The 24,409-nt window shown below is 45.9% G+C and overlaps 11 protein-coding genes across 11 annotated transcripts; 8 read left to right on the forward strand and 3 right to left on the reverse strand.

Annotated features, from left to right (window-relative positions):
• Positions 1-71: 71 nt before the first annotated feature.
• On the forward strand, positions 72-1,976 carry N7483_013052 (Lactose permease; the record flags this gene model as incomplete). Its single annotated transcript, XM_057096479.1, has 7 exons — positions 72-176; positions 232-608; positions 666-794; positions 850-1,180; positions 1,236-1,567; positions 1,620-1,719; positions 1,779-1,976. The coding sequence occupies 7 exons, from the start codon at positions 72-74 to the stop codon at positions 1,974-1,976; spliced, it is 1,572 nt and encodes a 523-aa protein (XP_056942450.1).
• Positions 1,977-2,681: 705 nt separating this feature from the next.
• N7483_013053 (uncharacterized protein) lies at positions 2,682-3,260 on the forward strand (the record flags this gene model as incomplete). The annotated part of the gene is made up of 1 exon (XM_057096480.1): positions 2,682-3,260. The coding sequence occupies one exon, from the start codon at positions 2,682-2,684 to the stop codon at positions 3,258-3,260; it is 579 nt and encodes a 192-aa protein (XP_056942451.1).
• Positions 3,261-3,742: 482 nt separating this feature from the next.
• N7483_013054 (uncharacterized protein) lies at positions 3,743-5,674 on the forward strand (the record flags this gene model as incomplete). The annotated part of the gene is made up of 6 exons (XM_057096481.1): positions 3,743-3,842; positions 3,913-3,983; positions 4,090-4,389; positions 4,459-4,466; positions 4,520-5,183; positions 5,234-5,674. 6 exons carry the CDS (start codon positions 3,743-3,745, stop codon positions 5,672-5,674), a joined length of 1,584 nt encoding a protein of 527 aa, XP_056942452.1.
• Positions 5,675-7,067: 1,393 nt separating this feature from the next.
• On the forward strand, positions 7,068-8,555 carry N7483_013055 (fungal specific transcription factor domain-containing protein; the record flags this gene model as incomplete). Its single annotated transcript, XM_057096482.1, has 1 exon — positions 7,068-8,555. The coding sequence occupies one exon, from the start codon at positions 7,068-7,070 to the stop codon at positions 8,553-8,555; it is 1,488 nt and encodes a 495-aa protein (XP_056942453.1).
• A 3,298-nt stretch (positions 8,556-11,853) lies between these two features.
• Positions 11,854-12,675, forward strand: N7483_013056 (A4/G1 family peptidase; the record flags this gene model as incomplete). Its single annotated transcript, XM_057096483.1, has 1 exon — positions 11,854-12,675. One exon carries the CDS (start codon positions 11,854-11,856, stop codon positions 12,673-12,675), a length of 822 nt encoding a protein of 273 aa, XP_056942454.1.
• A 477-nt stretch (positions 12,676-13,152) lies between these two features.
• Positions 13,153-13,635, reverse strand: N7483_013057 (uncharacterized protein; the record flags this gene model as incomplete). Its single annotated transcript, XM_057096484.1, has 1 exon — positions 13,153-13,635. The coding sequence occupies one exon, from the start codon at positions 13,633-13,635 to the stop codon at positions 13,153-13,155; it is 483 nt and encodes a 160-aa protein (XP_056942455.1).
• A 1,346-nt stretch (positions 13,636-14,981) lies between these two features.
• mep20 (uncharacterized protein) lies at positions 14,982-16,158 on the forward strand (the record flags this gene model as incomplete). The annotated part of the gene is made up of 4 exons (XM_057096485.1): positions 14,982-15,140; positions 15,190-15,211; positions 15,268-16,077; positions 16,139-16,158. 4 exons carry the CDS (start codon positions 14,982-14,984, stop codon positions 16,156-16,158), a joined length of 1,011 nt encoding a protein of 336 aa, XP_056942456.1.
• A 284-nt stretch (positions 16,159-16,442) lies between these two features.
• On the reverse strand, positions 16,443-17,293 carry N7483_013059 (uncharacterized protein; the record flags this gene model as incomplete). Its single annotated transcript, XM_057096486.1, has 2 exons — positions 16,443-16,943; positions 17,012-17,293. The coding sequence occupies 2 exons, from the start codon at positions 17,291-17,293 to the stop codon at positions 16,443-16,445; spliced, it is 783 nt and encodes a 260-aa protein (XP_056942457.1).
• Positions 17,294-18,908: 1,615 nt separating this feature from the next.
• N7483_013060 (class I SAM-dependent methyltransferase) lies at positions 18,909-20,100 on the forward strand (the record flags this gene model as incomplete). The annotated part of the gene is made up of 6 exons (XM_057096487.1): positions 18,909-18,931; positions 18,993-19,109; positions 19,171-19,196; positions 19,257-19,443; positions 19,503-19,931; positions 19,986-20,100. The coding sequence occupies 6 exons, from the start codon at positions 18,909-18,911 to the stop codon at positions 20,098-20,100; spliced, it is 897 nt and encodes a 298-aa protein (XP_056942458.1).
• Positions 20,101-20,678: 578 nt separating this feature from the next.
• Positions 20,679-22,352, forward strand: N7483_013061 (putative flavin-containing amine oxidasedehydrogenase; the record flags this gene model as incomplete). Its single annotated transcript, XM_057096488.1, has 3 exons — positions 20,679-20,732; positions 20,788-22,134; positions 22,194-22,352. 3 exons carry the CDS (start codon positions 20,679-20,681, stop codon positions 22,350-22,352), a joined length of 1,560 nt encoding a protein of 519 aa, XP_056942459.1.
• A 46-nt stretch (positions 22,353-22,398) lies between these two features.
• N7483_013062 (uncharacterized protein) lies at positions 22,399-24,096 on the reverse strand (the record flags this gene model as incomplete). The annotated part of the gene is made up of 4 exons (XM_057096489.1): positions 22,399-22,599; positions 22,652-23,713; positions 23,784-23,877; positions 23,936-24,096. The coding sequence occupies 4 exons, from the start codon at positions 24,094-24,096 to the stop codon at positions 22,399-22,401; spliced, it is 1,518 nt and encodes a 505-aa protein (XP_056942460.1).
• Positions 24,097-24,409: the final 313 nt, after the last annotated feature.

The raw sequence follows: 24,409 nt of genomic DNA on the forward strand, positions 1-24,409 counted from the left end.
ACTTCCGAGTGTCAAGCACGCGCCCCTTGATTGAACTTCAACTTTATACATCACAAAGTTACCCCTGTGAGATGTTGAAGAGGACCGCAACGGGGACTTGGATGCCCGCATGGGTTCCAGAGTCCACATTCACTCTTTCCTTTCTCTTACTTATCTGTTCTATCGTTCAATCAGCTGTGAGTTCTCTGAAAGTGTCCTCTAGCGAGTCTTTACACTAACAAATTGCTCTAGACCGGTGGGTATGATGGATCCATGCTCAACGGACTCAACATTCTTCCATCTTACACTGATTATTTCAACCTAAATAATGTGACAGCTGGACTGAATACTGCTTCTGTCTCTATCGGAGGAATTCTCGGCCCTTTGGTCTCTGGTATCATCGCGGATAAATGGGGCCGTCGTCCAGCCATCTTCTGGGGCTCGGTAGTGACACTTGTAGGCATCGTCCTTCAGACCGCCGCTCAGAATGTCGCCATGTTTGTGGTGGCACGCATTCTTCTTGGATTTGGGTCTGCGATCACAGGAATCGCCGGTGGAGTGTATCTCTCAGAATCGTTCCCTAGTCGTTGGCGCGCCTGGGGAGTCGGATTACTGAATGACTTTTACTAGTACGCTCTCGCAATCTTCAAAATGCTTTCGGTCCCATGCTCACTGAAATAATCTAGTGTCGGAGCTCTTATCGCCGCCGGTGTGACACTTGGGACTGGCCAGTGGCAGTCGACATGGGCTTGGCGAGCTCCGTCGCTTTTTCAGGCAATTTTCTCGATTGGTTGTATCTTGACCTTACCATTCATGTATGTTCATAAAAACTAGCTCTCCAAGGAGTGCAGTGACTGAAACAAACTCTAGCCCTGAATCCCCGCGATGGCTTGTTCATCAGGGATACTACGACGAAGCTCGACTAGCCGTTGCACAGACAAATGCAAATGGAAATCTCGCGGATCCAGTCGTCATCGTCATGTTTAAGGAGATTGTTGATACCTTAAAATGGGAAAAGGAGAACGGAATGGCCATGAGTCCCATTGAGATTTTCAAGACCCCTTCTGCACGGAAACGACTTCTGATTGGAATGTCTCCCGGTCCCTTCTCATGCATCGCCGGCAATATCATCGCCTCATATTACTTTGGCTCCGAGCTTGATACGGCAGGTATCACAAATACCAATGACCAACTTAAGGCAGTGAGTCCTCCAGCTGGAGTAAACCGATATGAGGAAAATTTAACTGACAGATTAGAACGTGGTTTTGAATGTGTGGTGCCTCGCGTGCTGTCTGATCGGCACTCACCTAGCAGCCAAATGGGGTCGCAAACCAACCGCGATGCTCTCTCAAGTTTTACTGAGCGCATGTCTGTTCATCATCGGTGGTCTCTCGAAGCTATACGCATCAAATCCGGATGGAGCTTCGAGCTCTCTGGTTTACGGAAATGTAGCCGTGATGTTCCTCTTCCAAGGATTCTATTCATTGGCCTGGACACCACTTCTCTACCTCTATCCTCCTGAGGTAATGAATTATTCAATTCGAGCTAATGGACTTGCCTTCTCTTCGCTAGTTCTAAATGCGTTTGCGTGAGTTTATACCCCAAGCTTCCATGAGAAATATTGTCTAACAGGTTCACAGCCTCGTATTTACTTTCATTATGCCCATCGGTCTTGGGAATATTGGTTGGAAGATGTACATCATCAACGCATCCTGGGATCTTATCATTCTCGGCTTGATTGTAAGTGAAACAAGTGGCAAGAGAAAATATTCCCATAGAAGTGCAGCTGACGGGTTTAGGCATATTACTGGGTTGAAACGAAAGGGAAAACCCTGGAGGAGATCGACGCCATCTTTGAGGGAGAGAAACACTCTTCAGTACCAGACGTGGACAAAATTCTACGAGGGGAAAAAGTCATCGATACGGATGTTGTTGAGGAACAAATTCATGCAGAGCTGGGTCCGAGTCCTTTGTTCGCAACTCAAGTTGTTCTATAAATCAAACACTTGCAGATTCGTAGTTATAATGCCGGAAAAAGGGTTGAATGCAAGCAACTTGAATAAAGCGTAAAGTCTAAACAAACCTATGTAGTGTCGTACGAACTATAAAATCAAGGAATCGTGGGACATAGGTATAAGTCGCGGTATTCTCAAATGGGGAGGATAAAATTTGAAGTTTGGGCATAGTCTGGGCTATGTATTTTGGCGTGGATCTGGTGCGGATGCTACCGTGGACCCCTCACTGGCATGTTTGGGTACCCCCACGACACGACTCCCTCTCCCTTTCCATATCTCTCGCCAGATTATCTTTCACGGCTTTTTCAAGAATAAGAGCAAGATTTTATTCTCGGCTCATTGGTTATGTCTTCACTTGACAGCAAAACAAGGCCCTTGTTAGAAATTGCGTGTTTTAACGCGGTGTCTGGAGTGAACGCGGCTAAAGGAGGCGCAGATCGGATCGAGTCAGTGATTCTTCACCTTTCCTTCCATCATTTTCATTTCCATTCATCTGTCTCGATATTTTGATGTAACAGACACCAAATACCAGGAATATCACTTTTCTTTTTACCATACAAAAAAATACAGGTCCTCTTTTACTGATTAATTTGCAGACTATGCGTTGATTATTCCTCGGGTGGACTCACCGCAGATCCCACCATCCTGACGGAGTTGAAGAATCAAGTTTCAATTCCGGTTTACACTATGCTGCGCCCACACTCAAATAACTTTATTTACGATGAAACCGACTTCAACACCATGAAATCCACTCTCATCGCTCTGGATCAATGCGGAGCGGATGGTTTCGTCTTTGGGGGTTTGAACAAGACAGACTCCAACGATAACTCAAAGCCATGGATCGACATTGAGAAAAACACAGAGTTGGTACGGCTCGCAGGAAAGAAGCCATGTACCTTCCATCGAGCTTTTGACTGTATACCCGAGGAGCATTGGGGTACGGCACTTACCGATATTGCGAAATGCGGCTTTGCATCCATTCTTACAAGCGGCGGCCCATCGGGAGACACAGCTGTTCAATGTGTCGATAAATTGGCATTGCTGTTTGAGAAACTTGAATCTGTGAGGTCATGTCTCCCTGAGGGAATTCAGACTCCAGAGATCATCATTGGAGGAGGTGTCAGGTCGAGCAACATCCAGCTATTGGCAGAAATAGTGTCCCATGCCGTTGTATTTCATTCAAGCGCTTTGACAACAGATATAGAGACTGTTGATATCGATGAGGTGAAAAGATTGAAGAATCATATGGCTGGTCAACCATTATAAATTTGGATGAATGTTGTCATTTCCTGCTGCGTACATAGAGGTCAAATCTTTTCAATGCCTCTAGAATCCAGGAAATATGAATCCCGATGGATTCCTTAGATCATCAATCCAATCTCACATATACTGAGTGCACTTGCTTTGTGTGGCCAGGAAAGCCGATCTCGTCCTTTGACTCCTCCTATTACCTAAACTAAACACTGACTTCGGGATATGTGGAGACTAGATAACAGATTCAATGTCTTCTTTCTAGGTCTAAGCTCAACTGAAATGCGGGGTTAAAGTTCCAAATCAGCATATTATTATCGGCAAAATGAGGGACTGAGATCCATCTCAATTCTCAATGGACTATGCTCGGTCTTTTTCCGCGGGTACACGGTCTTGATTGCACATGTGAGAAGCATTGAGTTAAACATATAGGAAACTAAATCCTCCTCTACACCTTTGGACCAAACCGCCCGCGAGAGTAAATATTCTCAACCAAAATGGGAGCTCTTAAACATTGTGTTCGGAAGTTGCAGGTGCAAACAGAACCCGGGCTATCAATAGCTCAGCTGATGTTGACGAATGATGACCTTCGACCCGGTGAGTGGACTCCCATGTCTACTTCAAGAATAACTTTTGAATCAGACTAATATTTGCCAATCTAAAATAGTTGAGCCTGAACGTCGACAGTGGAGATGGCTCAATTTTGTGGCATTTTGGATTGCAGACTCGTTGAACGTGGTGGGTTCCACAACTCTCTATCCTCACATAATGCCTTGTCCCAAGTCACCTCCCATGGATTTAAAGGAAAGAAGTGGAGAATAACATGATTTCTCAACCTACCTAGAATACTTGGATGATTTCCTCTTCGATGATCGTTGATGGCCTTTCTTGGTGGCAATCCTGGCTTTGTGTTTGGATTGGCTATTCGATTGCCGCCATCTTCGTATGCTTACTAGGCCGGATTGGCGCTATCTATCGAATTCCATTTGCTGTCACCAACAGGGCCTCATTTGGGATATGGGGCTCATTTTGGCCTATTCTGAATCGAGCAGCCATGGCAGTCATATGGTATGGTGTACAGGTAAGAGTTGACATTTCCCTCTTGTTAGATCTCAGGTTAACCCTTGATAGACTTATCTTGGAGGTATATTTATCTCATCCCAATCTCAGTCCTACCCACTGGAAGAACTAGAAACTTACTGATCCAATGCAGGCGAATGTGTAACTTTGATGATCCAGGCTATTTGGCCTAGCTATGCCAATCTTCCTAACAGTATGCCTGCTGGTGCTGGTGTGACGACACAACAATTTGTGAGCTTTTTTCTTTTCTGGCTTGGCTCACTTCCAGCCCTCTGGTTTCCAATTTATAAGATCAGACACCTCTTCACCGTCAAGGCGTATTTCTCACCGGCATGTGCCATTGCCTTCTTTGGTTGGTCTGTTGCCCGGGCTCATGGACTAGGCCCTATCATGACTCAGTCCAACACTGTACATGGTAGTGCTCTGGCATGGGTCTTTGTCAAGAGCATCATGAATTGCATTGCCAACTTTGCAGCTTTGGTGATCAACAATCCCGACTTTGCGAGATATGCTCGCCAGCCAAAAGATGCCCTATTGCCACAGTTGATCACAATTCCAGTGGGATTTGCGATCACTTCTTTCGTCGGAATTGTCGTCTCTTCTTCGTCTAGCGTTATCTTCAATCAGTCAGTCTGGAATCCCTTGACGCTCCTAGGGATGTTTTTAGAGGATGCGAGCTCGGCAGAGAGATTCGGTATCTTTGTTATTGCAAGTGGATTTGCTCTAGCACAGCTTGGAACCAACATCGCTGCAAACTCCGTTTCTGCAGGAACTAATTTGACAGCTCTTCTACCACGCTTCTGCACCATCAGGCGCGGTGGCTACTTCTGTGCCGCAGTTGGACTTGCCATGTGTCCGGTATGTGTCCCTAAATCTATTTATGGATTGGAACTAACATATCATGACAGTGGACACTCGTAGCCTCCTCAAGCAAATTCACAATCTATTTGTCTGCATACTCAGTCTTCCTATCCGCGATTGCGGGTGTGATGGCCAGTGATTACTATCTTGTACGAAAAGGTTATCTGGACATTCAGGAATTATACAGTGCCCGAAAATATGGACCCTACTACGGAACATTTGGGGTCTCGTGGCACGGCTATGCGGCATACTTGTGCGGAATTCTTGTCAACATTGTTGGGTTTGCCGGTGCTATTGGAGTCAAAGTTCCAATTGGCGCGGTCTATATCTACGATATAAACTATTTCTCCGGATTTATTGTGTCAGGCGCCATATACTGGGCTTTGGCTACTTTGGTCCCTATCCCTGCAACAAGTCAGACCTGGAACGAAATCCCATACGAGGTGAACCCTGAGCCAGACGTGGGGAAAAAAGTGGAGGATGTCTAGGTGGCGTTTTGGAGATGTGAAAGTGGATCTTCAGGGGGGCAGCCTCGGGTCATCTTAGCCGACATCGGTGATCAGCATCATGAAGACACATAGCAATCGAGTAACACGAGATATGATTATGGCGTTACGATCAATTCAACATTTCGTTTTTTTCTTCGCGAGCTTACGGATACGTGGTGCTTAGACTGCATACCTAGATGAGTAGGTAGTATCTCCACCGGAATCTTATGTGCCGCTGTGCCGTCGGTTGAACCCTTCTTTTACCCGATTCAAACTAGCATAACGCATTGACAGGTGAATGAGAAGGTATTGAGTCAGGGTAAATTGCTTAATTCTTCCAGTCCAATGCATTTCGTCATCTAAATCCTCTTTTGAACTGTCCTTGAAGTGGAAGAAGATTAGCTTCCCGCGGAAAGGACCAGAGCCATACTGACATACTGACCCCAACAACCTTCTTATATTTTGATCGAGTAATATGATCTTGGCTAACTCCAAATATTTCTTATCTATGCATCGAGTCACTAATTCATATCGAGTAATTGCCGGATATCCCGTTCCTTTTCACCTCACTATCACAACTCGAGGTTTTCATCGAGTAATATCTATGTTTATTCGGCGAGTCCCCTCTCTCAAGAATTTACTCTCGCTGCTATGGACGAATTGCGAGATGACTTTGGGCCTTGATTAAATTTGACCTCTTATATCCATCAGATTGTTACGTAGTAGGCCGATTACGCTTGGGCCATTAACATTTGAAGTCTACATTTATTCTGTCGAATAGAGATTTCTTCAATTTGAGGCACTTTGAATAGCTTCAACCAATATTCTATCTATCATTTTTTCAATTTCAGTTACTTTAACTCATATTTCCATACTCCGAGCTCCTTCTTCATAAGAGAATCCCTGGGCAAGTGCTGTCATCAGCGAGTGGGTGCGAATGATGACTGTCTCGCTTTCCTCAGACGAGTCACATAGAAAAACACCATTTGATGCTTCATCATTCCGCAATGTTTCAGCTTGTAAGCGATGTCGATTGAGAAAACACAAATGCGATCAATCACTTCCGCAATGCGGGCCTTGTGAGAAAGCTCAGACGCGTTGCGTGGGTTATGATCCGATCAATAAACAAGAGATTCCAAGGAGTTATGTTTATTACCTGGAAAATCGCGTCAAATATCTCGATTCACTCTTGCTTCGCCATAACATTCAAGTCAGCCCACCTACAGCGTCTGAGGGATCTGATGAACCGAGCCCAGAATCAACGGAAGGAACGACACATCCTGTCTTTCAGAGCAATTCAACAGGTTGCGCCACGGAATCTCCAACGCAAATACCTGAGTTCTGCAAAGGCGAAATTTGTCCAGTGGATGGAGCTCATTTGCTAGGTGCTGCTATGCCTCATCTCCACACCACATGTAATTCGGAGATGGAAGGCTTGGATTCTGGCCTCACTTCAGGACTCTTATCCGGGGTAGCGGCACGCTATCAGATTGCCAATGGAGGCCAATCCTCTAACGATGCTGATGACAGTTCAATCCGGGCTTCTTTCTTCGGTCTGCTACCCCGTGAGTCAAAAAGGAGACCCATGGACCTTCCTCAGAAGAGACTGGCGAGAGATCTGGCAAATGCATTCTTTCGATATGTGAATCCCTACATACCTGTGCTACATCATGGATCTTTCCAGGAGATTCTGGATGAACTTTATTCCAATCTGACGGGGCGACATTCACCTCTCAAGCTGTACACTGTTTTTATTGTTTTCGCTATCGGTGCTGCAAAGTCTAAGGAGAAAAGCGATCGTGACAGCTTTCAGACCTTTGATTACTACCATGGCCTGCCAAAGGGAAAGAGACGGCGGCTTTCTGCCAGCCCATATACACCGGAGAACTACAAAGAGTCTGCGATGGCTTATCTCGATTCGTATATGGGCAAAGTTCCATCTTGTGATTTCTTGACGAGACTTGAGGAGCTACAAGCTGTACTTTTATTGTGCATATTTACTCTTCTGAAGCCGGGAATTCCTACTCTTGCAAGTCTACTGAATGTAGTCATTCATTCAGCCACGGATCTTCGACTTTACTCTGATCACAATCCCTCGATAGAGATTCATTCCGAGTCACCTGTTTGGCATATCAAGAGCGATTCTACTTCCCAGGGCTGTATTCAAGAGCTGCATCGCCGTTTGTGGTGGTCGGTGTATAGCCTTGAGCGTCTTGTTGCCCCTTACTTGGATCGACCATTCGTCACCCCAGATGAGGTTATCACAACGCGGTTTCCCGATCTTGTCGATAACCACCTCTATTCAAAGAAAATTCATGACTGCTTTCAAAGTTCACAGATCTATAATCGCATAACGCATCACCACTTGAATTTAAGATGTTTGCAGTCTGAAATCCACCGAATGATTCAATATCAATATGCATTGCTGGCTGAAAGAGATCAACCCCTTGAACATCGTTGGAAGGCACCTCCATTCCTGAAGGGACCATATACCTTTAACTCATGGCGAAGTAAAATGATCGAAAGACTGGATGAGTGGAGACATCTGATTCCAAGGCATTCTGAGACAAAACTCGATTCCTATCGTGCTCTGATGGAGCTTGAATATTGGCAAACCACAATTACTCTCTATCGCAGGAGTATCTCAGTTCCTGAAGATCTAGTTGAATTCGCGTCTTTGAATAATCTCATGTCAGAATCAACCACCGAAACATTCAAGGAGAGAAACAAAAATTGCTTCAATATGGCACATGCATGCCAGAAAGTCATAGAAATATATCGTGAAACGCAGCTCTCCGGCTTTCCTCACATCGCTTATCTGGCAACTGACTGGGTATTTATTGCAGGTGAGTCAAGAAGCTATGTATTCAAACCTGACTAGAATTATCTGACCCATGTTCCCGAGGTTCAGGATGCTTCTTTTTGTTCTCTGTCTGGAATTCGAGTGAAGTTGCCGACGACTCGGACCTGGTACGACCCTTCCTTTCCAGTTCAACGATAAGAACTTGAACTTTTATTCTAACAAATAACTATGCATTGAGCAGTCATTTCAGGTTTTGGACAGCACAATACTGACGACTACTGCTATTTTGCAAAGTTTTGAACTGGACTATCCTGGGGCGAAATTATTTCGTATCAATTTCGAGAAGATGAGTGCTAAAACTCTGCAACATTATTCAACAACGAAGAGGTCTCGAAAGAACTTGAAAACACCTCAGCTTTCCAGTCAAGATCTGTACCACCACAATTACGATGATTTCTTCCAGCAGTCGACTCAAAGGTCAATACAGTCCACAATATTTGAATTGAATAGGTTCACAGGGTCTCGAGAAGAGATCCTGAAACAATTTGATCATCTAAGCCCCGTCTCTCGCTTTTCATGGGTCTCGGAGGACGGAATTGATTCAACCGTCAGCGCATCTGACTGGAGCTCAGTGCTGCCGTTGACAGTTGAATCAAGTGAAGATATTTGCTCAGAAACAATGCAAGAGACTACTAGTAAAAGGCCCAGGTTGTTATCACCAAATTCCGACATGCTGAAAGATCAGGCGGCGTTCTCAGGATTGGAATGGGAGTTTCCTCATGAGACTCCATGGAGTTCATTTGATATTACATCTTCATTGAGAGAGTCAGCAATACGTGCTGGAATCTTAAACTCCGAGCTTGGTGGATCGTCATAGGATGGCAATGTTGTATGGATGGACCCTGTACCGTCACCCAAGAATTAAGGGCTTGGAATTCATTTCCTGAGCAAATCTGTCTTAGCATCTGAACTCCAATACATGCTGTTAATTATGTGATTCCATAACTGTCCAGAATTTCTGATATCGCAAGTGCTTTCTTGGGCATTTTGGATAATACTTTTCCCGACCGAGTTTGAATATATTCAAATGTTTTCAAAGCTGAATTCAACGACCAAGAAAGACGTTTGCGCCTTCAAACTTGGCTACAGGCTTGGCTATTTTACAGTTAGCAGCCAATTTTAAGTGGGAAATTCGGTGGCAGTTATCCATTCACCCCTCGTCCATTACTAGCTCCATCGCTTTGATTTGTCTATCAAAGCCAGCCGAGGTTCGCTCCACTAGTATCATTCCTGCCGTTGACTCTTACCACTTTCGTTTATTCAAACGTTGGAACAAATGCTCTGAAGATAACTTGGGTGAACTCTCCAACGCTAAGCTGTTATCTAGTTGGTTCAAGGGAGCCTATCACGCAATTCTCCTTGCCCCGTCGAACTCCGTATACTAGCGGCAACCTTCCAGTTGTCAATATCAAACGGTCCTCCGCAGTACCCATAGTGCCAAGCCAGAAAATTGATTGAATACACTATTCTCTGTATCCGATTCTATTTTCAAATGTTGGGTTCCACTCGGATTTGATTGCCTGACGTGGCTTTGATATCCTATACGAAGTTCTCCGTGAGGAGTATTCCTTCATCCTTCATGATCCTTGTTCAACCCCTCTTTTTCAAATATTAGCCCAATTTAGCTGATTCCATCAACAAAAACTATTGGGTTAATATATTTAATCTATCAATTCAGGAACTTTGTGACACGGACCTATTACTTAGTTTGAGCCTACTGCGAAGGTCATGTTAACGGGAAATTGGGTTGGGTGATGCACCGGCCCCACACTATATTCATCTCCACCCAAGAGGGGTAATGATTTACATCTCTCGATAAACCCATTCAAATGTTTCCCCCTCATGAGTATCACTGCTGACCTTCACACTTAACCTTAGACTCGGATCTGGTTTTCAGACCAAGTTAGCGTCGCCTTGCGCGGTCCTCCTAACTTCCTTTTAGTTCTAGCCCGCTTTGACTCAAGGCTAGATGGAATATCCCCTATTCTCACTGGACTTTTGATCGGAAAAGCTGGCGTAAGCACTTTGAGAACACGGGCCCCCAGTGGACACTGCAATTCTCAGTGCTGACGGGTTCCTGAATATTCTTACCGGGGGGTTTGAGATCAACAAAAGATGTGGGTGTTTCGCAGATCTCCCACTCTACCGACTCTATCTGTTCAGAAGGATCTATGGCTTGTCTAAAGCTTGGCTCGCTCATCATTCGGCTTTCTCCCGTCAAAGCGCCACAGTAACATCGCATCATTGTCGCTTATCGAGAATCATCCCTCATTCTAGGCCGATCATTACCGTGTTCACAACGGTCCATATGAGCATGATGCTATTCTGTATACAGTCTCATGCCGATGTCTCTTGACATACTACCATCTTCTTATCGCAGCGCCAGATACCGTCGGAAATCCGTATTTCTGCAGGACGGCTATCCGCGCCGGATAATGGTGGAGGCGCTCGGAGAGGGGCTCGTGGCTTGCTTAGCTTCTTGCTGACGATTGTGGGGATCAAATTTACTGAGACCAGGTTATGGGATTCCACTCAAGCCTTGAAGCCACCCGTTTGAAGGACTCCGTAGTACCGTGCGCGCTGTTACCTGCATGAATTAGGTGGGTTTTTTAGTCGGGACCCTTGTCCAATCCTTTTCCTATTGTACCTACCTGTTCCTGGAGTCATGCTATCGCATCTCATGGTTGGCTATGCCGCGAATCAACTGAAATTACAATCCACCTCCTTCTGTCTTTTTCGATATTAACCTCTGTCGATGGAACTGATATTGGATTCTTGAGCCTATCATATGCTAAGGAACTTATTGCTCATCAGAAGGTCCTCCTTCTGATCATGGCCGAGGGGTGATAACTGATTCTTCATGATAAGTCTATGCGAGTAAGCTAACGCGATCTTGACATTACCCCATGCGGACCGTGCGAAATTGTTCATTCAACCTTGCAGAAAGCCATCTAAACCATCACGAAAACTGGCTAGACGGCTCCATCGGTCTCCGACGGCGTCAGATATTGGCCGGTCAGGCATGAGTCTGGTGTTTCGATCAGCCTATGGTCTTTCTTCACAAACGATAATGTTGCATCGAAGCGAGGTCTCATGGCGCGAATACCGGATTTGGTTCCTTCACGAATCTTACCAGCTTCGTCTTATCAGACATCCATCACGATATCTGTGAATGATCATGGAACGAAAAAAAGGTATATATAGCCAGTGTATCCTGCTCGAATTGATTTCTGCTTCATCACACCAGCCTTCGCATCCTCCAATCCTCTAGCAATCGCTTCCAGCTCAGTTCAACTTACGAACAACCTCATTCACAATGAAGTTCTCCGCCGCCGTCCTCAGCAGCGCTCTGCTTGCCAGCACTGCCCTCGCTGCTCCTCTGACTGCTAAGCGTGCCGCTCGCCGTGCCGCTCGCCTTGAGGGCCGCTCCGTCCAGCGCCAGAGCAACCCTCCCTTCAAGCCCGGTACCACTGAGGCCATCTCCCTCAAGAGCGGAACCTCTGAGGTCGAGTACAGCTCCAACTGGGCTGGTGCCGTCCTGATCGGTACTGGATACACCGCTGTCACTGCCAAGTTCACTGTCCCCACTCCCTCCACTCCCAGCGGTGGCAAGTCCAGCGAGGAGTACTGTGCCTCCGCTTGGGTCGGTATCGATGGTGACACCTGCGACACTGCCATTCTCCAGACTGGTGTCGACTTCTGTGTCGAGGGTAGCAAGGTTTCATACGATGCTTGGTACGAGTGGTACCCCGACTACGCCTACGACTTCAGCGGCATCACCATCTCTGCTGGTGATGTTATCTCCGTGACCGTTGACGCCAGCTCCAAGACTGCTGGAACTGCCACCATTGAGAACGAGACCACTGGCACCACCGTTACCCACACCTTCAGTGGTGGTGTTGACGGTGATCTCTGCGAGTACAACGCCGAGTGGATCGTTGAGGACTTCGAGGAGGGTGACTCCCTCGTTGCCTTTGCTGACTTCGGCACCGTCGTCTTCTCTGATGCCGTCGCCACCTCTGGCAGCTCCTCCGTCGGACCTTCCGGCGCCACCATCATGGATATTGAGAGCGACAGCGGTTCCATCCTGACCTCCGTCTCCACCACCTCCAGCAGCGTTACTGTCAAGTACGTCTAAATGTCTCAGTCTCTGAGACTCGACACTCGTCGACTAAACATGCGAGAGAAATGAGTTTTGCTTTTTGTGGTTTATAAAGTGCATTCTTTCGGAACCTGGCCAACATTCATGCCCTTTAATCTAATCATGACTTCGTCTGTTGATAGTGCATTGTATGGTTCATATATTTTGGGTCAAGAATAGTCATTTTGTGCTTACCAGCTTTGAATTTACTTGTGAATATCGCGTCAATTAAGAAATCGATTGGATCAATCATCTTTACTTGCCTCCATACGTAACCAGAAATCCTTCACATCGGACAAATTGTAGTGAATTGATATCTTTCATAAAAACTAAAAAATTCATCACTCGAGATAAAATGATTCCCTACAGCAATTCCCGAAACCCGTCACTTAGTGGGCAAGCCCTATACCCCAGTATAAAAGCACATGTCTCCATAAAAACAAGGAAACCGATCACGAAACACTCCGATCGGAATCATTTGACCGTAAAGACCGCAAACTCAGACTGAAATTCCCCGCGCTTATCCCCGGTCAAGGTTTGTATTTGGGATGCAGTGACATCGGCAAGCGGGCATTTCCAAACCGCATGCCAAGTTCCCTGGGCGCGAATAGAGTATTCGTGATCTTTCTGGAAATTCAATCCAGTAAGATCATGCTGGCATTGTATTGTTTGTCCACCATCAATCTGCACCAAGTCATTGTGTGAGGCGGGGAGCTTCCGTGAAATTTTGATGGTGTCGGCTGCCAGTGTTTCTCCGCTTGTTGTATCACAGATATGGAAAATATCTAAAGATCCGGCAATAGGGTCTAGTGGGGTATTCCATTTGACGATTGTGACTGGGTATTGGTTTTCATTTTGAATGAAGACTGTGAGGGGCAATACAATTGGTGATTGTGGGTTTGAGGTTAGGAGTATTGGGGTCTCCAGCGAGATTTTGAGACCGAAACTGATATCCATATTTTTGAGGTAGTACTTGAGCCTGAGCTTCCAGTAAAAAATTGAATGATGAGAATAAATGAGACCAAGCTGTTTAGTCGATATATGATATGCGCATAGATTACCTTCAAATGTTAGATTATGACGCTGAGAGACATGTCACATTCAAGGGAGGCAGGAGTAGGAGAAGACTGGTCTATAGTAGCTCAGAGTCGGATATTTCTCTTCACTCAGCTGATTATTGATAAAATCCGCTGGTACTTTTAAGGCACCATGATCTGACTTAATCTGGTCCCACAGCTTCAGCGTGTACAACATCTTCAGGCCTGCAGTGATCAAAGTATGTCTAACTTTAACTTGAATATAACGCCCAGTGCTACCCAATCATGCTAAACTTGGAAATTGATCTTGGCAGCTGGTTATATCCAGCTCTGAGGAGATAGATACACGGGCTGAATATGCGGGAAAATTCGGCCCGTGTGCGAATGAAAATCGAAGATTGCCTGGATAAAAGATATCGACCTGGTATATCACCGCATGAGGTAGTATTTCTGGATAGCCAGGAACTTGAGATACTTCCAGGGTCAGTGACGTGTATGTGTTTATAGGGTCCAGCTGTCACCTGGGACCTCATGCTAGCTTTAGTCCGATAAGTTACTTCTTATTGCTCGGATTTTTCCGGGGCATGAAGTATTGTCACATTCAAGAAGAGATCGATCCCAAGGGTTTATGATGATTCATGATTGATAATATTGATGAATACAGTGCCTCAAGACATGTTGACCCAACAGTCAGCAATGCTGGGGTATCAAATCCTACTAGTAGTCCATAACTTTACTATCCCAGTTGACCGGAATGCCTGGGACGGGCCGTTGCTCGCCGTTCCTCCCGAGCTTCCAGACGTCCTTCAGTGTTAGTTGTAATATCAAGATACATCGAACAATGTTTCTCCTGAACTCTGGAAATTCAATTGCAATTGGGGGTTTTACGGATCGAATAGACATCTGCACGTAGGAGATCGAAACTATATGCGATTAAGTGCCGTGGAAGTTTAAGATATTTGGCTCGTCACAGGAGCCTGGAATATAACGAGCATGGGAACTGCTCACGGGCGTTTAGTACCACCTCACTTCTTCAGATGCACCATGAAACGATATCTCTTCTGCGCTAAAGCGCAAAGTCTGCCCGATAAGGCGCCCTCTGATCAGCGGAGGATATCTGGGCTAGAGAGGTCCTTCTGGTGTCTATAAATGCCGAAGCATTCCCGTGCCATTTTTGTTGGTAGAACTGTCCTCGGGATTCAGTTTGTATCTCATTTAATTTGAAACTCATTGAGTGGCATCTGCTTGTGTCAGTCTTGCTTCACCATGCGTTTCAGCACCTTCTATACAGTGGTTCTGGTCTTTGCACGACACGTGTGCGGCTTGCCAACCGAGAAGGACAAGGTATCCGGGTTGGACATCGCCTTGAGTCAAGCAGAGAACACACATGTGAAGGCTGTGGTTAAGAACATAGGCCAAGAAGATGTGACTTTTCGTGCATCTGAATTTCTTCGGCGATAAAGCGCCTGTAAAGAAGGTTTCAGTATATCAAAATAGTAAGTTCCCTCATCCTTCCTGCATGAATGTCACTTGATACTCACATCCCTGACAGACACGGAACTCGCATTCAGTGGTATCAGTCGGCATTTTAGGCTCCAGGGCATCACCCCAGATGCATTCACCACCTTGAAGGCCGGCGAGGCAATCGAGGACGAGTTCGATATTGCCAAAACAACAGACCTATCGTCTGGGGGTTCTGTACTGCTCAACTCCAGTGGACTGGTTCCTCTTGTGTCCAACGGAGCAGTGTCTGGGTATTTGCCATACCATTCCAATGATCTCAACATCAAGATCGACGGTGTGAAAGCATCTCAAATGGACAAGGCTATTAAACGTCTGCAGCGCCGCACCAAGGTGACCTGTGATGACCAACAAATGAAAGACGAGCTTACGGAGGCACTTCGCCAGACCTCCTCTCTGGCCAGCGTTGCAGCAAACGCCGCTCGTTTTGGTTCCGCTGACAAGTTCCGAGAGTATTTCAAGACCACAGAGGTGTCTGTTCGGCAAAAAGTGGCAGCTCGACTGGAAGCAGTAGCAAGGGAAGCAGATTCAGTAACTTCCGGGTCCACGACTTACTACTGTACCGACGAGTACGGGTATTGCGAGACTAGTGTGCTAGCTTATACAATCCCAATCCAAAATGTGATCGTCAACTGCGAACTTTATTATTCCTACCTGCCCGAACTCGCGAGCAATTGTCACGAGCAGGATCGTGCAACAACCTCGCTTCATGAGTTCACACATGCCCCCGGCGTTTATAGCCCGGGGACACAGGATCTAGGGTATGGGTATGAAGCATCCACTGCTCTGAGTAGTCAGGAGGCTGTGATGAACGCAGATACCTACGCCCTGTATGCAAATGGTGAGTTTCAAAGACAAGCTTCTATATCATTCCGAGAATCACAAAGCTGACGATATCGCAGCAATCCATGTAGGTTGTTAAGGAGTGCATATAGGTGGTGTGTGATTGTTGATTCAAGGACCATTGGCTGTTTTAGACAGATATACAAATCTGGACGCGGAAATACTCAGAATAAACTGTCAAATCTGGAGCGAGGACAGCGGTGCGGATGAACAAAGGCGGATTCCATGCCGGTCGCTTATTGAGCCTAAAGGCCATCAATAAATAATTTGATTGATGATGAATAAAATAGTCGCAATGCAAGACCTATTCTGTGTGACATGTAAGATATACGAGGGTATTACCTCCCAAGGATGCACTGTACATCATTTGCGATCCAGAATATATACCCAGTGGAACGTGTCGGGCGTATAAGCGTTTGACGAAACTGTTCCCGATGGCGCTTTCAACGGAGTTCGGGAGCGCAATGTCCAATATTCGGCTAGAAAAGGAAGGCTATCAAAGCGAAATGTCGAATACGATAGCACAACCCAGGTGGTATCTTTCTTCGTCAAGGGCACTAGATGCAGACCCAGCAGCTCGACGGGGGATAAGGTGATAGTGTCTCGAGTAGATAGGAGCTCTTTGATAACTGGACAAAGATTTGGCGTATCGTCTTTCGAGTCGAAGTGGTGGTCGATTGCCGTGGCGATTGCGTCGCTGGTGCTTTTGTCGAGGATAACGTCGAACGGAGCGTAGCGTGAGAGGTCGGAGACATGGTCCCAAGCGAGCAAGTCAGCTCGGTACCAATGCATTGCTTCTAAGGGAGCTTTCCGGCTTTCGAACTCTTGACCAAGGCGCACGGCCTCGCTAGAGAAGTCGACATTCTGCAACGAATCACAAGTGAGTGGAGTGTGGCCTATGAAGATGAATGTGGCGTGCATTTGAAACCCACAACAATGCCATTTCCCGTCCAATCTCGCTCTAAACATGCATCTCTGAGTTTCAATCCCAGCTCTGAAACGCCTGGGCCTAAGTGCAAGACGCGTGGCTGTCTGCCAATAATGACCGGTCGGCTTTCTAGGTCCGACACAACCGCATCAATGAGAGCCTCTCCCGAGTTGAGCCATTCTCCGACGTCGGCGCCGGTAGCGAACCGGGCATCCCAAAACTCCGGGCTATCGTAGTCTGGGGCTCCTTTGAGCTTTCTGTGGGTTCTCGATGTCGACTGTGCCATACTCGTAAAGAGAGAAAAACTTGTGATGCGCGGGCAAACAACCGCGATATTTCACGTGACCCATCCTCATAGATCGGGATTATCATTGCTTCTTGATCATATTGACGAGTCTACGAATGCCATCTGACACAAGATGGCACTTTTTCTGTCTTACTGGCCTTCAATACTCGATGCATATTTTTTAGATTTGTACCACTACGTGAGCATATTGGGACCCAGACGGATGAAATCCACGGTTGTAGTACTGACTAGTATGACGACTGCTACATTATATGTCACTGCCCAACTTCAAGTTGAAGTCGATGCACAACCTTGGAGTCAAACCACAAGTTCAAGTTCAAGTTCAAGTTGTCACTGCCAGTGGACCGCTTCAGATATGACGAATATGAAAATCCATTGTTCGAATCGCCAACTTGAATTACTCCGGCTCCCAGACTTGAACCAAGGGCGATACTTTGGTGCACTTCTTTGTCGATTACTATTGCCGCTTTTGACTTTGGATGAACCCCTATGTTTATATGCGAGTCTTTTGATACTCGGAAGAATATTGAACACAGAATCGACTTATTGAGTTCATCATCGATCCGTCTAGCCTAAAAGCGGATCGTATACGGTGGGTCCTCGAGATCTTCACAGTCAACATTCCACACATAATTATGCCAATACGAACAACCTACCCAATCATGAAGGTGCAGGCAGAGGACAGCAGAATCTCAACACAGTGTGAAGTCCCAATTTGGCATACCGGTATATTAACGGATCAGCAAATTCCTGCAATAAGCGACATCAGATAGCTACAGGGGCCGTGTGATCCCCAAACTAGCGCTATTAGTCTCCCCAGCCAGAATGCGTACCTGGACACAAAGAAGCGAACTCTGAAAGGAGCACGAACCCCAGTCACTTCCTCTTGGGACATTCCACATCCAATCATTTCTGTACAAGGAGTATGCGGGTAGCTCTTCAAACCCAAATGTTGAATAGTGAATATAATTCGATTGTTGAAATATTCTCCGTTTTATGAAATTATTTCTTGGTTTTTCACTTCCCGGACCTCCCCGTTCCTATCACTGACTCGTCCAAACCCCGCTGTCAACTTGAACCCCTGACCGACTCCCCACATTACACATCACGACCAATCGAATAATGGCAGAAGAGGATGCGATTATTGAAGTGGTATGAACACCTTATTTTCTTATTTTCATATCTGGATGTTTCTTTATTTTCTCAAGTTGGTCATCACCGGTGCCTAGCGGCTAAATTTGAGGATGGCTAGGACCCTCTACATTCGAATTCACAATATCCCAATGACTGGCAATCGTGAGTCAAAATAGCCCTGGAGGTTTCCATGATTTCCAAATTCTCTAACGAAAATCCAATAAAACAGGGAAACTTTCTCAATCGGTTCTTCGCTTTATGAAGGAATGATACAAAATGGCAGACGGTAAGCATCATGCAGCAATTTCGCATACGTCACTGCAGAACTTGGCGCTAATCATGCGCACTGGGCAGCTATCAATCATTAAGCAATAAAGAATATTTGTACGAAGGCCGACTTATTTTGATAAGTCTTCATTGGTTAATCTGGATATACTATAGGATTCCATCTGATGAACAAATGTTTGATGCGTATGAGGCTGGGTAAGTCTAGTTCCCAACTCCTGTGACTGTTCAAGAGCTTTTATTTATAACTATCTCGTAGGCATCTTGTCGCCCTTGTTTTGGACTCGGATAGACAAAATCCTCTTTTTCGAGCACCGGTCGGCGAGAATCCGAGGCATATTCTTGATTTAGGTACAGGCAAAGGTACATGGGCAATGTAAGTGTCAACCCAGCTGTGACTTGTTACACTGCCTGCCAGTGCATTAACACATTAGTAGCGATGTTGCGGACATGTTTCCAGAAGGTATATTCATACCTTGATCTATTAAATTTGAGACAAGCTCGGATGACTAAATGACTACAGCAACTGTTCGCGGCGTTGATCTATTTCCACCACCAGTGGCATTTACGGCTCCGAATTGTGTTTTTGAGGTTGATAATGCCCTTGAAGAGTGGACATGGCGCGAAGAGTTTGATCTAGTGCACATGCGGATTTTGATCGGGGCTTTTGACCCGAAAGAATGGGATCAGGTCTATAAGCAGATCTACGAGTCAGTCGTCAGGTCCATATTCATAGCACATGGAGCTTTCATTCTAATACTCTCGATAGTAATCTCCGACCGGATGGATGGATCGAGCAGCTGGAGGCAAGTCCTTATATTGAATGTGATGATGGAAGTGTCCCAGAGGATAGTGTTCTCAAGACATGGGGCCCGAACATGTTAGCCTGTGGAGTGGCTGCTGGGCGAGAGTGTGATATTTTGGACACTATGGCAGACACCATCCGCAATGCTGGGTTCGTGGAGATGCACCAGAAGACTTATAAATGGCCGATTGGAGCTTGGGCCCGACAGCGTCGATACAGAGAAGCAGGGACAGTCAACCTCCAACATTGGTTAGATGGAATGGAAGGATGGTGTATGTGGCTCCTTACCAAATTTGGTTCTCCCAAGCCCTGGACGAGAGAGGAGGTCATATTTTATGTCGCAAAGATGCGCGCTGAACTCAAGAACCCGCGTTATCACATCTACCAAAGGGCGTAAGTTTTGATACCTGGTAAATCCTCTTGAGGCAGCGCTAACAAATGACACAGGCGACGAGTGTGGGCTCGTAAGCCTTTTTATTATGAGGTTTTGAAAACTCCCGACTCAATGCCAGATTCAGACATAACACCAGAGGTGCAGAGTCCAGAAGAAGAGAGAAACTAAGAACATTGTGAACCTTTTGATTGTTGCCTTGGTGTTCAAATGGAGTTGGAATTAGATGGATGGTGTACTGCGTTTCAAGCTCATCGCTTTCAAGCTTTCAATTTTGTTGAGTATTTTTTCTTCGGTCGGCTAACTATGAGTACTAGATACTTCATGAGCTTTATCAATGTTTGCTTAAGTGCATTCAGAACCCATAGTCTTGACCAGTGCATTAGGATTAAGTCTCCCACCTTGTTGACCTCAGTGCTGAGAGAGCCCTAAAGTGATCAGGCATGATCAAACCAGGATTGTGATAACAGACTTATCCTGTTTTTCATAGAATGTATTAATCATGTTGAATTTAGATAAGAATGGGGAGTGCCATGGTTAAAGGTGTTGATGGTTTTCACTGCATCGGGTTGCTGATTGGCCCATCGTGAGGAATGCTCGGACCTGACATCACCACGATCGCATCGATTGCATCTGGATTTCCTTGATCAAGACAGTTGCAGAATGGATTCATCATATTTAAGCATTTCAGAGAATGTTGACTTCGCTTTCCACCGGGTTCCTCTATTATCATCTACTCTAAATTGAAGATGTCGACTACTAAGAAAAAAGTGGCTATCATTGGCGCAGGAGCCGCAGGGATGGTAAGTACCTTCAAATCACCAAAAGCTCAAGCTATCGATCCTAAAGACTTTATAGTCATGTGCTTCCACTTTGGCAAACCATCCCGACCAGTTCGAAGTGACTATGTTTGACATCGAATCCCACACTGGGGGTCAGGCAACTTCAATTCCACTCGATGAAACCAAATACGGCGCAGGCTGGTTAAATGATGGAGTGCAAGGTGGCTCAGCCATTTTCCGTCACACATTCCGGTTCTTCCGTCAATATGGACATGAGCCTCAGCCAGTCAAACTTCAAGTTTCATTTGGCAAAGGACCGGACAGCTTCTGGACCAACGTGTTCCCCAGCCCCCTTGTTGACCAGCATTCCCGAGAGATCAAAAAGCTGGGCCGCGTGCTAAAATGCATCAAATATCTCATGCCTCTTCTGGGCGTAATGCCTGTTAAAGTTATTTTGCGCCTATTTCGATTCAGCCGTGATTTCAGTAACAGAATGGTCTTGCCATTGCTGGCATTGTTTCTCGGAACGGGGAATCAGACTCCCAACGTATCAAGCGTGCTGTTGGAACGATTGTTTGATGACCCACAGATGAAACTGTGGGAATATGATCCCGACACATTATTGCCCAATCTACCGTTGATGTATACATTCCCTAATCTAGGGGACTTCTACAAGGATTGGGCCGCCGATCTCCGATCAAAAGGCGTCAACATCAGACTCAATACTTCTGTGAAGATAATCAAACGTGGAAAAGATGGCGTTGTACTAGAAACAGCAAGTAATAATGAGGAGACATCTTCACAGCCAGCGACCACTACATACGATGAACTGGTCTTCTGTTGTCCCGCTGATGAAGCAAAGAAGCTACTCGATCGACAAGCCACTTGGCGCGAGAAATGGGTCCTAGGTGGTGTGAAATTTTTCAACGATATCACCATCACCCATTCAGATTCCGACTATTTCCAGAAAATATTCGAAGCCGAGTATGACCCTGCGTTATGTGCACAGCCATCCACCAAGGAACGCAAAGATCAGATTTCATTCGCGGAACAACAACCTGTCTGCCAAAAAGATGGTTGGCTCGGATATCGACCAATGTATTACACACATTCCTTTGCCTCAGACCCTGACAAGATTGAGATGGGGTTCGATTGTACAAATTACCAACATCAATTTCGAGAGAATCTGGGGGTGGATCAACCGCCTTTGCCATTGAACAAGCACGTCTTCCAGACTATATTCTTGAACGATCAACAGCAAGATCTCTGGACGTGGAATGATATCGACCAGTCAAAAATCATTGGCCGAAAATGGTGGCACCAGTTTGGTCATAGATGGCAGCATTATTTACGTGTTGTTCCGGGTATGATGTTTATCAACGGCCAGAATCGAACACACTATGCGGGTAGCTGGACTATGGTTGTAAGTATAACATAGTCCCACGGTCAAAGGTAAAATGAGGAACTGACAGATTATTTCAGAACATGCATGAGATTGCCTGTATTTCCGGGATTGCAGCCGCATATCAACTCGGCGCAGAATACGAGACATTCGATGAATTTGCCGAGGACTTTTTTGCGAAATATCTACTCGTCTGTCATGGAACACGGTACAAGAAGAGGAAGCAGAAGCGAACATAATTGATTATTGATACCGGATCAAATTTAATTAATAATATTTCAAGGTTTAGAGAACATATCGGAAGCTCTCTATTTCGTGGTCGGTCTTGTTGGAGAACTCGTCCTGTAGCTCCTCCGCCTCGGTCAACTGTCTTGGAGATCCGTAGAGTCGATCACGGCGACGGTTTTCCCAAGTATAATATCCGTAAAGACAAATGAGGAAAAAGATTCCCAGAACCAGACCAGACATGGATGCTTTGATTCCCGTCTAAAAAGAGGTTAGCGAGGGGCCTGAGACAGGTATCATGATATTCACTTACAGGGTAGGATGGCTTCTGGGAAGGAAGGAAGAATTGGGGCCCAACAATATTTCCAACACAGTAAGCCACAAACATCATTGCACTGACTGTACTCTTCTTGGTAAAACCAGCCACATTTGAGCTGATGATACTCAGAGACAGAGGAATGTTGGCAGCGAACACAGCTCCTAGGGAAAGACCGGTCAATCTGCCAGCCTTGTTGTCATCATCTAACTTCCAGATGAGGGCCATGCCAATCACTGAGACTGCGCAGTTCAGCATCATCATGAACAGTCGGCTTGATTTCACATATGTCGCAAATCCTGAGGTAAGCAAGAGGAAGACCAGCTGTGCAGCTCCCAGTGGCATTTGCATGATAAGCGACTTCAGACTTGAGAATCCAAAGCCATTGATGATGATTGAGGAAAAGCTGGTAATTCCACCGTTACATAAGTTAACACAGAATGTGTAAAGCACAAGGCACCACGTCTGTGGGTCTCTCACAGCCTTCCACACCTGGTCCCATCTGAACTTTCCAGTGTCCAGTACACCAGTCTTGTTCTTCAAGGTTCGCTGCAGTGCAATCGCCTTTTCATTTTTGTTGAGGCACTTCACTGTTGCTGGTGAATCAGGTAAGAAAAAGAATAGAACAAATCCATAGGCTGCGGTGACAGCACCCAGGATCAAGAACAGTAATTGCCAACTGCTGACGTTGGTTGTGGTGATGAGTCCAATTCCATATGCGACCACACCACCAATGACGCTGGCAATTGAGTTTCCAATAAACCAAGCAGCCTGTCTAGCAGGCTGCTCCTCTCTCTTATAAAACATTCCTGTGATCAAGGCAAAGCCAGGTGCAATGGATGCTTCACCCACCCCGAGGAAGAACCGGGCCACCATCAATCCACTGAATGAGGTGCAAGCCGCATGGCACATCAGGATACCGCCCCAGATAAAAACTGCAACACTGAGATATTTCCCAAGTGGGAGTCGAACAACGAGGTATGAGCTGGGCCAACTCCAAGCAAAATAACCGAAGTAGAATACGGCGGAGGTCCAATTATATTCCGTGCCCTTCAGGCCCTACGTGAAGCAATGAGGTGTTAGATAGCGATACTCAAAAAATGTCCTGTGGAATAAAATGAAGCCATACCAAATCTTCTGTTAAGCCAAATAATGTTGATTGACTCAGGGCAAGTTTGTCCATATATTGTAGCATATAACAAAATCCCATCAGGGGGATCAGGCTGTGGTGGTGGTGTTAGAACTACAGACTATGCTCAATTATGGCAATTTGTCACTCACAAGAAGTCCAGTTTCCAAAGCACCCTCCTCTCCATCTCTGGAGAAGCATATGTTTCGAGAACTTCACCGAAATCCACATCTTTTGGAACTGGGGTGGATCGTACTTTCAGTATGTCGAGGCCGACTGGGTCGTCTCTTGAGTGCGATTGATGTGTTTCCATATTGCAGTATTAGGATAAAGGGGGAAATAGATATGGGTAAATAAAGAGTATCGCCTGGATATCTCTGATTATTGCTCTTGAGAGGATGCGAACCCCATCGATCATATACTCTGTTTAATACCCAAGACGACGCTATTACCCCACAAATTCCTAATCAGTGGTGGCGATAGGCGGCATATCAGATATCCAAAGCCACAGGCGGCTCATTGGTTTCATCTCTTGATATTGTGACACATAATATGAGTTACCCCAGATAATCTGCTCGGCTGATGTGAGTTTAGGCGATAGCGTACGCCACGCGAGAGTGATATAG

The sequence above is a fragment of the Penicillium malachiteum genome (assembly GCF_028827825.1).
Source record: "Penicillium malachiteum strain IBT 17515 chromosome Unknown utg000005l:1.0-9002435.0:326005.0-9005861.0, whole genome shotgun sequence".
Taxonomy (NCBI): Eukaryota; Fungi; Ascomycota; class Eurotiomycetes; order Eurotiales; family Aspergillaceae; genus Penicillium; species Penicillium malachiteum.